The sequence below is a fragment of the Branchiostoma belcheri genome, unplaced genomic scaffold (genome assembly GCF_001625305.1).
Source record: "Branchiostoma belcheri isolate BF01 breed outbred unplaced genomic scaffold, Haploidv18h27 scaffold33, whole genome shotgun sequence".
NCBI classification, from domain to species: Eukaryota; Metazoa; Chordata; class Leptocardii; order Amphioxiformes; family Branchiostomatidae; genus Branchiostoma; species Branchiostoma belcheri.
In genome coordinates this window covers 1,631,989-1,648,142 of record NW_017803943.1, presented here as the reverse complement: position 1 = coordinate 1,648,142, position 16,154 = coordinate 1,631,989, and the positions used below count along the sequence as shown (strand labels likewise).

Sequence of the window (16,154 nt, the reverse complement as noted above, 5' to 3'; positions counted from 1 at the left end):
GACTAATAAACTGGTGGTACTTAAAGCTACCAAATGCGATTTCAAGAAATCTGTCTGGAATTGATTTAACTTACTACATTAAAAGAATGTTTAGAAATTTGAAAACTCAGTTTTGTCACCCTGAAATTGCATTGGATGCCTTTAAACACAGTGTAAGTTTGGCCTGGCTTCAATATATGGTTAAAAAAAAATATGTCAAAGAAACAAATTTTAGTATGATGAGTTTCTAACCTCATCTCCGTTCAGGTCCATGAGTAGTTGTTTGGTTGCCTGGAGAGTTGGGTGAGCCCAGGGCGAGGGGTCCTGCCAGTGCCGGTTCAGGTCAAAACCCATCAACGAACACCTGCAAAAAAATTAGCAAACTTTCCTTGTCTTGACTTGACTTTATTAATGGGATCCACATTTAGCATACATGTTCAAGACAGTAGCTATTCTTCCTGTGGTCCATTCTAACACATATACGACACACAGGGAATATACAAAACATGAATAATAATACATTGACAACAGTAGCGAAATACTAACACACAACTTAACACTAACAGTGTCTAAGGGGCTCCATGCAATTAGAGTCACACACTGAGAAGGTTAAAAGACGTCCAAGTGATGTAGTCTGAAGTTGAAGGTTGGCAAAGCGGCAAGCTGCCAACTCAGAAACATGACTTAAGTACAAAGATTCAGAGATACCCAAAACACTTTCTGGTAGTCTGAAATCTCTATCGAGGTAGAGACATGAAACTTGGCACAAGTCATTTGAAGACAAAAAACAGTGCCAAGTTTTGGTTCTCGATCTCTGCCAAAAGGAAATGAGTCTGGGATACTAATGAACAACCCTTGTCTACAGGACCTCAATGACCGCTCTGCATTCAACTGGCTCCATTATGAAAGTTAACCTCAGTCAACTCTGGGCTATATTGAGAACTAGTTTCCTATAAGTCAATTTGGAAAAAATAACGGTTACCGTTCAATCAAAACAAGCAAAATAGGGCCAATGCCTCTTATTCCTTTTTCTCTATCATGGTTGAAGCAGAGAAGGAGCATGGACTTTAAATTTTATCAGAGTATACAAATCATACATATATTTTCATGTGATAATGCATATATTTACAACAGTTACTCTGTTTTCCTGCCAAACTGCCCCTACAGCTTCCAGCTATGGGAGTGAGAGAATGAGTGAATGAGTGAGTGAGTGAGTGAGTGAGTGTGTGAGTGAGTGAGTGAGTGAGTGAGTGAGTGAGTGAGTGAGTGAGTGAGTGAGTGAGTGAGTGAGTGAGTGAAGACCAAAGTCTGTTCTATTTTACGGCCCAGTCTTTCAACACCTGCAATTTTTTTTAAGCTGCAGCAATTTTAGCTCCACTTCTTCTTGCCCTGCTACAATGCCAGCTCCCTCTTTGCCATGCAAAATCACTACTTCAAACAAATATTTAGTTCTTGTGTCAAGGTAAAATCATCATGATTATAGTGTTTTCTATGATTGCCTGCCTACAAAAGCTACAAGGTATGTCATTTTCCACTTCAAAGTTGATTCAGATCAAAAGGAATGTCATGCAGCTGCAAAAAATTGGAACAAAGCGTCCTTCATGGATTGCAAATACTGTAAATTGTAAAAGTTTCACGGTGGTTTTATTTTCATGGTGAACTCTTCAACACAAATTCATGACACCCCAACTTGCCAGGTTATACTACAGAATTGTATTACAAGCATTACAGCATTTATTTTGAAATCTCTACCATCATGTATTTACTTTTAAGAAATCATTGTTTTTCAAAATATCTACACTAATTCAAATCAAAATTTCAATGTAGTTAGTGTTGGAAGTTGTCTTTATATCATAATGACTTGTACCAACACAGATGAACTTTCATGCTAAGTCAAATCAAAACTTTTCAGGCAACTTTCCTCAGCCTAACAGCAATTATGGTAGTAAAATTATACCACTTATATATTAACATTTACAAAGTTAAGGCACAGTCAATGCTCCTATATCTCTCCACAGCAGTATAAATACACAAACCTGCCAACTGTTTTGGTCTGATAAGGAAAACGCAACATGTAATCCCTGTTAGGGGTACAATTTCTCTGTCAGCACCTATCAGACATGCAGAATTTAAAGTTTTCAAAAGCCTTTTGCAGATATTTTTCATCCTACTTATTATTATAATAATGACTGGTGATCTTAATTCTAAGACTTGGCAGAGGTAACAAGTTTTTTCTTAACCTACTAGTATTTTGATGTTTGTTGTACTCGTATCTAGTCTTCCAGCTTTCTTATTGTGATTAAATTTTGGAAGGAAGGGGGGCATGGCTGCGCTAAGCTGCTATATCTACAATGTACAAGTACAAAAATGTATGTAGTAGAAGTAACATAGGATTTTAGCAATTTGAACTACACAAGTCATACATTATATTTTCTTTATAATAAGTGTAATAAGTATATTACTAGTAATCAATTTTCCAAAGAAGTGCAATGTTTACTACACATTTATATCGCTTGACATGTGTTTAATTGCAACATGAATATGGGGAACAGTTTAAAACATGGTTCTACAACGTTTTCTATCACTTAATTGTCAGATGGAAAATTTATGTCCCTTGCTAGCAGTCAACCCAAAAGAGAAGGGGCTAGACTCGGTAGGTTTTTGCTAGAGTCTAGTGGGAAACACAACAGTCTTTCCCCTAGGCCCAACAACTTTGAAAACAAAAAAAGTATGCTCATAACAGATGCTTGGGCTAACTTGAAAATTACCGGAAGGAACATGGCGTAATCGGCCGGTATAACTGCCATTGATTTAGCAGCCATATTCTGCAAATGGCGAAGTCATGTCGCCGGTTCCCTGTAGTCCCAAACTGCCGTCATTAGTGCTTATAATGGCTCACAAATGGCCTAAATCCAGTTCAGTTCATTAAAACCCAGACTGTCTCTGTACTTTAGAGGCAGACGAGGGTAATAGCCATCTGTTCTGTACATTTGTAGTTTCCTGTACATGTGATGGCAGAGAATTCATAACCTCGCAGGTTTCAGCACTAAGGACAGCTCCAATGGGAAAAGTTTTACATACATTTACTGTAATTCCTGATTTTTTCATGGTAATTTTACAGAAGTGACTGCAAAAACCACAGATATAAAAGTACCACGAGTATACATCGGTGACAGATAGACATCCAGGTAATAAGATACGCCCAAAAAAGTTACTAAAGCAACTGAATATGATTTTAGAAATGGTCAGATGTTTCAGGTAGCTTCCACTACCTTTCATCAGTGACACTGGAGAGTTGTCAAAAAAGCAGTCTCACTGACCATTTCCAAACACATATCCAGTTGCTTGAGTAACTGTTTTTTGCCTCCAAAGAATAAAAAGTGATTTACAGAGCTGTGGCCTTAGTATTACCTACCTGTAGTTTCCCAAGTACACACCGTCGGGGTTGAGCATAGGGACGATCTTGAACACAAGGTGCTGTCGAAGGACTCGAGCTATGGGGTGTTGGCTCACCAAGAAGTCTATCCAACCTGTAAAAGCATTTACATAAATATATACAGTACACAACAAACATCTTACAAACATATTTTAAACTGATAGATGACTTTGGGTAGACTCCAATCTGGTAAAATTGGCGATTCTACTACTAGAGAGCCTTAATGGTAGATGATGTTTATTGTTAGGGTGGTTTTCAACCTACAATTTTTTTTCAAGTCAATCAATTGATTTAATATGATTCAAAGTTTTGACTGTCTTTTAGCAAATATCATCACAAAGACCTGTAACTGTCATTGATATGCATATCTGGTTTATCAATGACAATTAAAAGTCTTTGTTATGTTCAACCAGATTTTAAGGTTGTTCATATACATGTATAAAAGTTGACTACTAGTAGTTTTGTTAGTTCATTAGTGACACTGAAGAAGAATGGTGGATATCACTTAAAACGTCCAGAAATAATCTCCGTATTTTATATTGTAGTAGAGTTTATTACTCTAAGTACTCTGGCATTTTGCTTTCACATAAAGCACCAAGCTTAAAACGTAGTAAATTTACAGCTTTACAGAAACCCTGCAGATAGGATATTCTATTTTGTCAAACAACCATTTTGAAGACTATTTTACTTGTACTAAATGTACCAGCCTTAAAGGCCAAGCACGTAAGATGCCTGTAGGTGTGTAGGGTAAAGCAGCAGTATCTCAGCGTGGTCCAGTCGTATGGCTTATCGCCAGAGTTTCAGGCATACCTTGGCAAACAAAAGACGCAGGCGTCTCTCCAGGGTGCACACGCGCCGTCACAAATACAACTCTTTGGTTCTCATCTGGATCCAAGTTTTCTGGAGAAAAAAAAAAGGAAGTAAAAATTGAAAGCGATTCCAAACAAGTTCTGAGCTACTCTTCCACTAGTCATGACACAGAAGACAAAATTTACAGGTTCATTCCTCTAGTTTTTTTTTTTTGACATGCCCGCAGTGTTCTAGCCAGCATGAATTGTTCCCCGTCATCTCAATTTTGTTTGCTGTAATATCATGTTGAGCGTGGAAGACACAGCAATCCTGGGGGGATCTAGAGGCATGCTATATCTAGATGTCCTTAACCTTCATGTAATACCCTGGTACTTTTTACCATAATGTCTTCCTCAAACATTTCAAAACAGATTGAACTTTCTAGACTACAGGTATGTATATACTATAACCCAGAAGAGTGGAACCAATTTCATTCCTACATATCCTAGTTTGCAGTAATTTAATTTCCTCTACTTACATCACTCAGTAAACTCGATTTTCCCTGACTTCTACATTCTTGGTATCATCAATTTTTCACGACCCTCTGCCAAAACGCTGACCCAGTAACTTTTGAACAATATCACATACCGTAACTTCATCTTAACTTTGCGGGAATTAAATGTTGCAGCCTGGCAAAAATAAACAGTTTGTAGCATCCTTGAATTTGTGGTTTAAACCACCATTATTATAAAGTAACTAGTATATGACTGCACTGCAATGGGTTTGCCATCACAGGTCATAGTGAAAACTGCAAACTAAAAAACACAATTAAAATTACAAAGTTTACAGTATAGCATTTACTGTGTCAGTGTTACAATAATGATTATTGACAAGTCAGTCCTGGTATGTCCACCTGGCTTGAATCAAAACCATTAAAAACTGCCTGTAAGCAAATTTATTTTGTCAGAGTGACAAGAAAGACACAGATATGTCTCTGTGCATTAGTCACCTGAAATACTTTGCATTGTGCACGCCTGCATGTGTGACTAATTATTAAGTATGTCATAAAGTTTTATGACTTATAATGCTCATAACTGATTTAAAAATAATCCATAGCGGAGCCAAATGGTTGGGAACAAATGGTGGTATGCTCGCGATAAAGTCTTGCATAATTTATTGATGCTAGGGTGAAGAAACTTTGCTTTTTGTGTATGATATGTCTTTGTCAGAAGCAATTAACCAAACATCATGAAGTTTTCTCAACGAATGTAGTTATGTACAACGTCTACACGTCTGTAATAACTTGTATAATTCATGTTTTTATCTTGAAAGTTCATCTGTGTTGGTAGAAATCATTATGAAGCGATTTAAACTGCAATTTCCAACACAACAAATTGGACTCAACCAAATTCATGTTTTTCTTAACTTCGAAATGATAGTTCAATCATATCTCTGACGTACTATTTCCTCCCAAAGTGTATTTAGTTAAGGAAGAATTATCTAATAATAGTATGAAAAACAAATACTGTGGGGATAAGTAAATCAAAAATAATAATCATGGAACTTCTCCATAAACACTTCCTCAACAATTAGTACAGGAAACTCAGTTATTTTCAAATTAGTGTCATAGGTAAACAGAGTTCGTAATTACTTGATGGAAACCCTGTGTAATCATCTTCAGAGGGGCATGAAAATCATGAATTTTTTTTTTGCAAACTTTGTTTCGATACCTCTGCATGAGATTATCTTTTCAAGATTCATTCCTCATTTTTGCCTCTACGTATGATGCAACCCAGTGAAGGATTAGGGAAGCAATTATAGAAGACAAAATGCATTTTTCATGGTGCTGTTTTGTGAGTTTTGTAACAATTCAATTTCCTTCTTTCTCTTCTTCTTTTGTACGGCTGAGTGATTATCATCAGTTGTGCATACATGTTAGTTACATTATAACAAGTGACAAATAAACAAAGGGAAATGAAGATAAAGGCACTGAAAACTACAAAATATGACCTTCAAGAAAAGATGGTGTTCTTGAACTTTTCGCTGGCACATTAGTCTAAGAACACCTCCGTCTTGGATTTAGTACTTTCATTACATCGCAATAAGCATGGCATTCTCTGGCCTGACACTTGGAGTTGGGTACTTTACAACATCCTCCACAGAAACCGAGGACTTGTCAAATGACATCAGAGAGAACCTCGCTGGAGGATATTACTTTATGACGTTATGAAACTTTCTGGGCTGTTTTGGAGGAGAAATTGGCCCTGACTTCCTGACCCCAATAACTCAAGTGATGATTAGATTCCATTAGAATCTTATTACACAGCCATTAGGAAGGGTGACCTCAATGGGAGGCCAAGAAATCGTTGATGAGAAAAGATGCAGTAAATGCCAAAGATACTGCCAACATTAAAGGATCTACAGTTTCTGACATTTTCCGCTAAACGTTATTGGACAATAAACCATGTTGTTATAAAACATGGAAGTTTTGCAAGCAGTAGGCTCTTCTTCAGTCTGTGAACAGCTTTATCATTACTTCTGGGTACAGAAGTATTGTTTTGGGTGGCTTTAATACTGGTGAGTTTGTATGTTTCTGGTCCAAGTGGCAAGTGTTGCATAGAGGGTGGGAGGTGATTTTGACAGTTGATGACTGATGGTTTGGCCAGTTTAAATCAGCCTAAGCACACAGGTTATGGACACTTTTTGATTCTTAATCATATTCATATAGACTAAGTTAACTTAATCATTTTCATATTGACAATTATGCGGCCAATCTAAAAATAATGATTGTGTTCAACCTATCCCAAATTAGGGCTGCTGCAATTTGACACTTTTTCAAGTAACCCCCAGATATATTAAAGACATTATTCCCACTTCTCTCTATATTTTGCCTTAAGGGAGCAATGGTTCTCTAGATGAAGACGTTTTTTGCCTTTTAAGTGTCAGTTGTGCTGATTGTGATATCTCTGCTATCTAGTATCCCCACAGCTACGTATGAGGTGCTGTTTCCTAAACCTCCCTCAGATCCAATCCGACAGGCTTAATTGTCGATAAATCTCCACTAGGGGTTGAGAAAAGTAGCTTGTTTGCTGCTTAAGCCATTTGTGCTGACAGTAAAAGCACTTACTTTCACAGTGGGTTCATTTTACGGTAGAAGAAAAAGGAGGTTTTCGGGTGGTAAAGTTTGAAGTTCGTGGTTGAAACAATTTTGTAGTACAGTAGATACATGCAGATGTACAACACAAATATTTGCTGTGTTATGATTTCGCACCGAAATATTAAGCTGCTGCAAATATTTAGCGAGTTACGGTACTCGTGGCCGTGTTGCGTTTTTGCAGCGGTATGGCATCCTTGTCACGCCTCATTACCTGTTTCACTCATTTCCACGAAACTCGGCGACCCACCGGGACCAATTTTCATCGACGCAGGAAGCTTTATTAAGCTGGATGAAATGGCAGCATCCTCGCAATTTAGTCCCACGAACCCACAAATGCATCACAATGTTTTAAAGATCAGTTCACAATCTCCAACGATTCAGCAACATATCTTTACTGCATCATGCATTTTGTAAAATATTCTTATCACTACAAGCAAGTTACACATGTAGCTACTACTTGCCATATCGCAAATAACTACTATAAATTTTCTCTAATTTACATGTAAGATACAGATCATGTTTTGATCTTTCAGAAAGACATTTGACAAGAACGGAATCATGAAAGATAACTTTAATCTACACAAGTATCACAAATAAACACTACATTTGTCATGCATTTCTCTACATAATAAAATATTTGACATTCAATCCTTTATGTCAGAAAGGCAACGCAACTTCACAAAGACATTTGACAATGACAGAAACATTAAAGATGCTCTACATAAAATTTTAAAAAATTTAGTAACTCAAAATGCAATGTGAAATGTCTTTTGAGCTTTCATGTCAAAAAGAGAACATAATTTCACGAAGGATGGAAATGTGAATTCCAAGATGATTCTTTTACACAAATATCACAAACAACCATACATTTTTGTACACATATCTTTTGATCTTTTGTGTCAGAAAGACACCACGATTCAAAAAGGCATTCGACAAGGGCGGAAACACAAAATATCATTACTTCTACATGACCTCCCAAAAACTGTAACAGTATCCCCATCGTAGTGACCTCATTAACGGCAGCTAGAAGAACGAGAGTCGGGGAATTTCATCTGATCCCCCAAGTAATTGCAGGGAAATATTTTAATAATTTGCCGGTGTGTCCGACGGTCTTGTCACTTGGAGTGATGGATGTTAGGCATGAATAATTTACAGAAGTGGGTCAGATTCCAGCGTGCCATCACCACAGCACCTACAAATCTACCTACAGCACCTGTCTGCTCCAATAATGGGAAAAAATGGATGGGGAAATTGGAAAAGGGGAACATTATGGTTTATATAGGTGTCAGAAATAATTACATGCATATGGCTGAATTACACCATTTTTCTTAGTCAATGTCATTCTCATACTGGCCCTTTGGTTAAGTAACAAAATATTAGAATGGTCGCTATAGCTCTTTTGATAAGTATAGGCTTGTGGATTATGCCACATGTTTGAAGTTTGCTTTTTCTGTTCTTGAAAAAAAAAAAGAAGAATGCGACACATTGCCGATTTTACATTTTTTGTGTTCTAATATCAGAACAAAATAATTATGAAAAGATGAGGAAACAATTCATAGGATTATGTACTATTTAATATATGCTACAAAACTTCTGATTTCTACTTTTTTATGATCTTTTATGCTTTATTTGAACAAGATCTGTTTCTGGGCATAATATCTCATCTAATTTCTTATTCAAACCTAAACATGAGTAAAATGTTATCAATTTGAATTGTTAGAGTGTTTTCAATTGAAACCCTGATTGGATTGGACAAAAATTAAGAGAGTGTTAACCTTCTAATTGGCCAATGGTTGTCCTTCAAGCTGCTGATTGGCTCAGAGAAACAAGCCTTCTTATTGGTAGATGAGCTAAGGCAGCTGATTGGCTGCCTTGAGTAGTACTTACCAGGTGCAGTGATGGTGAGAAGGTCCAGTCTTCTTTGTTGCTGTAATAGGAAAAAAAAAACAGCATCTGTTAGTAGCTGTCAAAACTTTCAATGTAATTAGATCATGTACTCAAAGTCTAACTATGTATTGGTTTAGCAAAGTTGCTTGGGGCTCTAGCACCATGCAGTTTATCTGCCAATTGCAGGAACTTTGTGGCATGTGACGGAAAAATTTTGAAACCAATCCGTCAACCTTGATGGACAAAATTGACCAAAATCTTGGGTAAGAATATAAAAATATCCAAGGGACCACCAACAACCACTCTCAACCCATGATTTGCCTTTCAAAATGTGGGAAATTGCATTTTAAAGGCTTGATTTGCCCCCAGACCCCCCTAGATTGTGAGCATTCTCCCCCAGGTCCAATCATGAACCTGGGCTGATAGAAAAAAAAATTTTGAGCTAGCTAGCGCCCTGAAGTTGGTGGTGTGAAAGTTCTTGAACCTGACCCCTGCATGCTGTAATGAGCATGGCCCACCTGTAGTGGGTCACATGATCAGATTGATTGATTGTGATTGGTGGTTGCCCTTGGCAAACTGGCGGGGGTGGGGGGCAGATACAGACAGTCTGAGGAGACTTTATATCTAAAGGGGTCTGTGTTATATGGCACTGGCAACTGTGGATTAACACGAAGTCCAATGTAGACAGAAAGCAGACGCAATAAGACAGTCATCACAGTTTTGGCTGATGCTCTGTCTAGACAGATTAATACAACAGGAATGGGGAGTAAATACTAACAGTAACAGTAACTGTTATTACAATCACCATACTGAAAGTATCTCAATCGTTTCATCTACTTTGTTCTTAATGTTTCATAAAAGATTACATCCAGTAGTGAGCAGTTTTTAAATCTCAGTCTTTGATATGTTTCTTTCATCAGTTATAACACTTTGACAAACCAATGTTTAGGGGGATGGATGATTTTTTTGACATGTGACCAAAAGTAGATGTACGGTAGCATCAATGTCCTATCATCCAACGTCTGTATGATTGCATTTTTTTCACTTTCGAAAAACTTTCCATTTATTCTCTGGAATGATAATTCAATTTCCCCACATAATCATGTACATGTATATGTAACCAAGACTAGTATCAATGTCTTTATAATTAAACAAAACTTGTCCTGAAAAACCGTTCTTATCATATTAAATATCTTCCATTCTGTACATGCAATTTTTGTTACTTTTGACCAACTTCAAAATGTTGGCTCCGCGATGATGATTTTTCCTGACGTGTGGCCAAAACTAGTTATCAGGGTTGGCGTCCCTGGTGTCCAATACTATAATCAATCACTCAGCCATTATTCAATAAGCATCTAACAGTCAGAAGGCCCCTGTAACTCATAGCTGTCTGCTGGTCAAACATTCAGCACAGGTAACACCACCCATCAATATTGGCCAATGAAAATCATTCATGCATGATTCCCATATTGGAAAAGTCTCAGTTAATCTATAGCATCTACATCTCCATATATTGCATTTTATTCCTTGGAGCTTAAAGTAAAAATAGGACATCATTTGTGATGACAGATATCACAGTTAAAATCTCAAATAAAGTTATGCAAGCCAAATTAAAGGTATGTGTATGAACAGTTACTGTAGTTTTATTCTGTTGAAAAGTTTCACTTATCATATAATACCAAGGTTTCACTACTCTCTCTCTCTTTATCTCTTTCTCTCTTTCTCTCTCTGTATCTAAGTCAAGATTCAAAAAGGAAATGAGGTAGCCTTTTCTGGGACCTTTGATCTAACTTCCTGTCAGTTTCCCCTACATTGTACTTACCTAGCTTAATAACTACTGACACACAGATGCACTGAATTAAAACCTTTCTTTAAAGTGATAAAAACAGTTGGTAAAGTACTACATAGTATTACACATAAATAACGAAACAGTAAAACATTACACCTGGTCCTATAGTTTGATGAAGATTATGATACATTTGCAATCTAACATGATTGCAGGTCAGTGAAACTAGATATCAGATTCTGATATATTATGTACAGCCGATATGCTACTGTGGTATTGAGTAAAGATTATCTCTAAGTAAAATTCAATAGAAGCAATAGGCAGGTAAGTGAGGATTCCTGAAAAGCTGAATATGAATGAGAAAAGACTTAAAGCGCACTGCCGATCTCCCCTTTACATCATGCGAGATCGATAAATCGGTTTGGTCCGTTTTGCGTAATTCTTCCTGATTCAATGGATAAAAACTTGTCAGGCCTGGTCATCTCTTACACAATGTGTCACAGATATTGCTCTTCTGTGAATACTCATGCACAGGAAAGGCAAAATCAATGTGCAATTGACAAAACTGATCTGCTAAACAATGGTGTAATTTCAGGCTGTCTTTCCCTTCGCGAGCATCCCGTTCGAATCGGCACTATCTGACCAATCCATCCTATCTCCCGATTATGTCTCTCATTTAGAGTGGCAGTGGCCTGGAAAAATCATTAACTAAGTTTGGCACAGAGAACAAATGGGAAATCAATATGATTCTTGTTTTTTGTCCCCACGCAACCCTGCTGATGTAGACAGGCTGGTATCCACGCATGGACAAGCACGATACCGGACATCCACGCGCCCACGCAGAGCACAACTGATAGCCTTTACATCCCGAAATTCTGGCTAATGTACTGTAAATTCATTTACTGTAAATCGCGATTGTTTCACATATTTCACGGTCACTTCTGTACCCAGAACTTATCATTACCGTGAACAAGTGATTTGCCGACTTTTTTTTGCTGCACCTGCTGCCACTGTGAAACGTATAGTTCAGCAAACATGTCCATTTCCCTCACCGCAAACTTTTGCTACCACGAATATACATGTAGAGTGATTTACACTACTTTAATGGTGGTTCAACTTTCCAGTGGAGAGAGAAGATTCAAAAAGGAAATGAGATGGCCTATTCTGGGACCTTTGTCCTAACTTCCAGTGAGTGGAGAGGTCACCGAAAAACAATAAAACCGCCACAAAAGTTTCAAAATTTACTGTATGTCAACTGTTCCGGTTAATAACATCAAGACTGAGGATCTAAAGGCATCCCCGAACCACCACAGACATTCCCATATATCAAAGTGGATGGAAGACATTCAGACAAGATTTTATCATTGGCAAATATCATAGAGCCCTGTAGGATAGGCCCTGGGGACACACCAATAAATGACTAACATCATTTCCGCTATCGATCTTCTGCGGGGGAATTCTGCCCATATTTGGTGAAGTATGTTGTTGGAGGCAGATGACAACGCACCGTGATGACCTTATTTGGGCGGTATGACCCCTAATCCAAGCTAATAATAGCTTTGTGCAAAATATCGGTTCGGGACAACCTGTGTGATCATTCGGTGGTCATAACTTTATACCAGGCACAATAAAAGATCAGCTATGAAGCTGAACTTTCTAACTGTATATTGTTATAATATCACAGTTATTGTAACATAACATAACATCACAGTGATTTAGTATTTAAAGTGTTTTGGGCAGCTCTGGTTCAATGGTTTGTATATTATACATCACGATTATGCAGCATTGTTGTGCAAGTGCGTCAGTATACAGATACATTAAAACTTTGACGATCCTGCATGAACAACATTTACTATAACTTTTACAGTGGCATTAGATGGCAGTATTTTGCTACGATGTTTTGTATTTATGGTGAGGAAACATTCAAATTCAATTTGCATGATACTAACAGGGCATCAAGTTTTGTATTACTTAGTATTCAAAGTGTGATGATTTAGCAAAGGAGAGTTCACCATGAAAAACATGAACACAAAACCACCGCAGATAGTTCAAGGGTCGCGGTCAAATGTGGCAAGAATTGCCTGCGACAGTTTCTTGGACAAGTCTAACATCCTTCTGTCTGGTCGGGTTTGCTGCGGTGGGAACGTTGTGACACTGTGGCTAACCTCCCTTCCATATTCCGGTGTGCGCTTGGCCACTTTGTCAGAGGTGCACCAGGGGTCAAAACATGCATTCAAACTGTGCATTTACGGCTTTACATTTGACGCATCTACGAAAGGTCAAAGAAGCCATTCTCCGCGGAGATAAGAGAGAGCGTATCCACCTTGATGATTCGGAATTGAATTGTCATCCGGGCAACGTAACATCTTTTGACAGCGCGATGTTTTAAGATGTGATCATTACTTGTTCCTGCCCAGCGAAGACTTATTGAATCCGACGCAGTATGAAAAGTGAGAAATGAGCTCGTCACTGAACTATAAAAGAGGAAGTGTAAAGAACCCTGGGTTAATCACTGTTACTTTCCCATCGTTGAGTTTTGCTTTCGGCGATGGCTGATGGCAGTAGTAAAAACCGGTTTGTGGTTGGAAAACTGCTACCCTGCCAAATTCCGAATGCTTTCAAGGCATTTGAAATGCTACTTTATTGGTGCAGTGGGGGGCTGTACGACATTGCAGCTTAGCATTTGGATGCGGCAATCTATCACCCTATTTTACTGTCACCTGGAGTCTTGGTACATGCCACTTAACGGAGTCTCCAGGCGCATGTATAACCCAACAGAGACGCACGCCAAAGCCACGTCTATCACCCACACTCATGACAAACTTCCCGACTACTTCTCAAGGTTCCGCGCAGTCATTCCATCAACGCAAAGCAATTGGTCTTGCCAAGAGCAAAAGCCCCTCTTACGTTTTCAGATACGAGGCAAATGTTTCGCTGAAATGAGGGATCAAGCCCCCTCCTCCTCGAACGCTGACCCGTTCGGATAAACGTAATCATTTCGTCCTAAAACTTGTAAGTAGTTTTGAAGCACTGCTGCTTTGGGCTCTATTACCTCTGCATAACAGCAACAGCCCGGCATGAAAAGGGCAGCGGCTCATCATCATTGAAGCAATGAGGTATTACATACAGATAGGGCCCACTGATTGCCTATGGAGGCAAAAACCATCTTTCTATAAACTCTACTCAAACCCACCCATTCAACATTTTCACAATAACACTCGATAAAATCTCACCAAAACTAACACAAATTGCTTTTTCTTAATCTGAAAATGGCTTGCATTTATTACACAAAAGCCAAACTGAAAAATGCAAATTCATAATAAGATATGGACTCTGCATTAAAAAGCAACCATTTTTGGAGGGTGAGTCACCATTCTCCCGGTTAAATTGCAGGCGTAACAGTAAAAGGTTCTGAGCTCTAATCCATTGCCACTTTTGGCCATGTGTGGAAGGGTTTTCCATTTGCCCCTTGACCATCAATCTACCAAATAGCGCTGTTCCCGCGCAATATAATGCAGGCATCATTTACTCCTGGGCACTTTCACGCCCTGAAATACCGCGCAGTAATAATCAAAACGTTGGGAATGCACAGGTAGATTTTTAACTTGGTCACAGGAAGCAAGTTGGTAAAGAAATTCATCAGTCTGAAACACTCACTGTTTTCACTTTTGGGCGCAGAAGAATTATTATCTGCATCTGTATCTGTATAGCCCCTAAAACAGCCCCTCGGGGTAACACACCAGCTTTGTAGAATCGTAGGCATACTGCGTGCATGGCAGCAGCTAGCTATATTACACAGAACAACCTGTCACACCTAAAATTTGCACAGTCGTGAATATGTATCTCTGGTGGGAGGGCTGTCTGTGGGTTTGTGTATTTATTATGCTTGTCCGGAAAGATTAGGTTGTCAGCACATGGGTGGGGGAAGATTGACAGGCAGATTGACTAGAGGTCAAAAGGCCAGACATGGGAAATAGGGTCACTCCTTGGTTGTTCTAAAAAAATTTCCCAGAAGTCTGAAATCTCTGTTTTCTGGGGGTGACATCAGACAGCTGAATGTCTGATGTCAGATGAAAAAGCCTCCACAGAATAGGATCATGGGTAAAAAAAAGAAACAGTAAAAAGGAGTTTAAAGTTTCAAATATTTCAAAGTTTGGGTGAAGTTTAGGTTACTTAGTAATACATGACTTAGTTACTTCTAATAGTAGTACATGCAGGTTGCAGTGCCATACATGTAAATATATGACGTATTGATGAAACGTCAATTGAATTTTATTGGAAACAACTTTGCCAACGACAACACTGACACGTCACAAGAAGGGTTAATATTCATTCCGTTTTATTTGACGGAAAAAGCATACCCATTCACTTTGTACTCCAATCGACATGTCTGGTGACCCGAGTCCGGGGGGGATACGATTCGACCGGGGTGCGCATCGGTTCCCGTGTCCCGTCGTGGCATGTAATCTTTCCGTTTCCTGTCGTTTGTCATTGTCCGTAACCGGTATCTGATACGCTTGACTTTGCCCTGCCATCAACACGTCATCTATATTCATCTGCACTTAGTGCCAGGACAGAGACAGATGGAAACATTGGCACCCTCTGTACAGGGCACTGGAACTCTCACGTTGTGGGCACACACGAAAAAGACCTGTCAAAAACACGCATACTCAAACACACACACACAGACACACACATACACACACACACACATTGTATTGCCTGATTTTTTTTCACAGTACTTTTATGTTGGTGCAACTGCCAAGTGGGTAGAGTGCTCAAAAAAAATTGATGCGTATCAATTCAATTATGATCAAACTAATGAGTTTTCAAACCTGGCAGCTAGTTTACTGTAAAATCTCTAAAATTAATGTGTGCGATGGTTTTAACTTCATGGTTTTTACCGCTTATCATACCCCAAAACTATGACTCCACAAATATGTGTTTTACATTACTATGATTGTACCACAGAATAATGTTTCAAACATGAACTTGAAATGCAGAGAAAACATCCTTGGCACTCCTAGTGACAAATTAAGCCACTGTGAAAATCATGATCAAACATTATGTGTTGGCTACTGAATCTGAATGCCAAGAATGTTTTCATAACTCTTAGTAGT

The 16,154-nt window shown here is 38.5% G+C and overlaps 1 protein-coding gene across 1 annotated transcript in view; it reads right to left on the bottom strand.

The window, feature by feature from the left end:
- LOC109475201 (cytosolic carboxypeptidase 6-like) overlaps window positions 1-16,154 on the bottom strand; it is a 79,701-nt gene that overhangs the window by 11,369 nt on the left and 52,178 nt on the right. Inside the window, 4 exon segments of the mRNA XM_019775783.1 lie at window positions 232-343; window positions 3,395-3,509; window positions 4,226-4,315; window positions 9,249-9,288. Of these exon segments, the coding sequence (XP_019631342.1) occupies window positions 232-343; window positions 3,395-3,509; window positions 4,226-4,315; window positions 9,249-9,288 (357 nt within the window).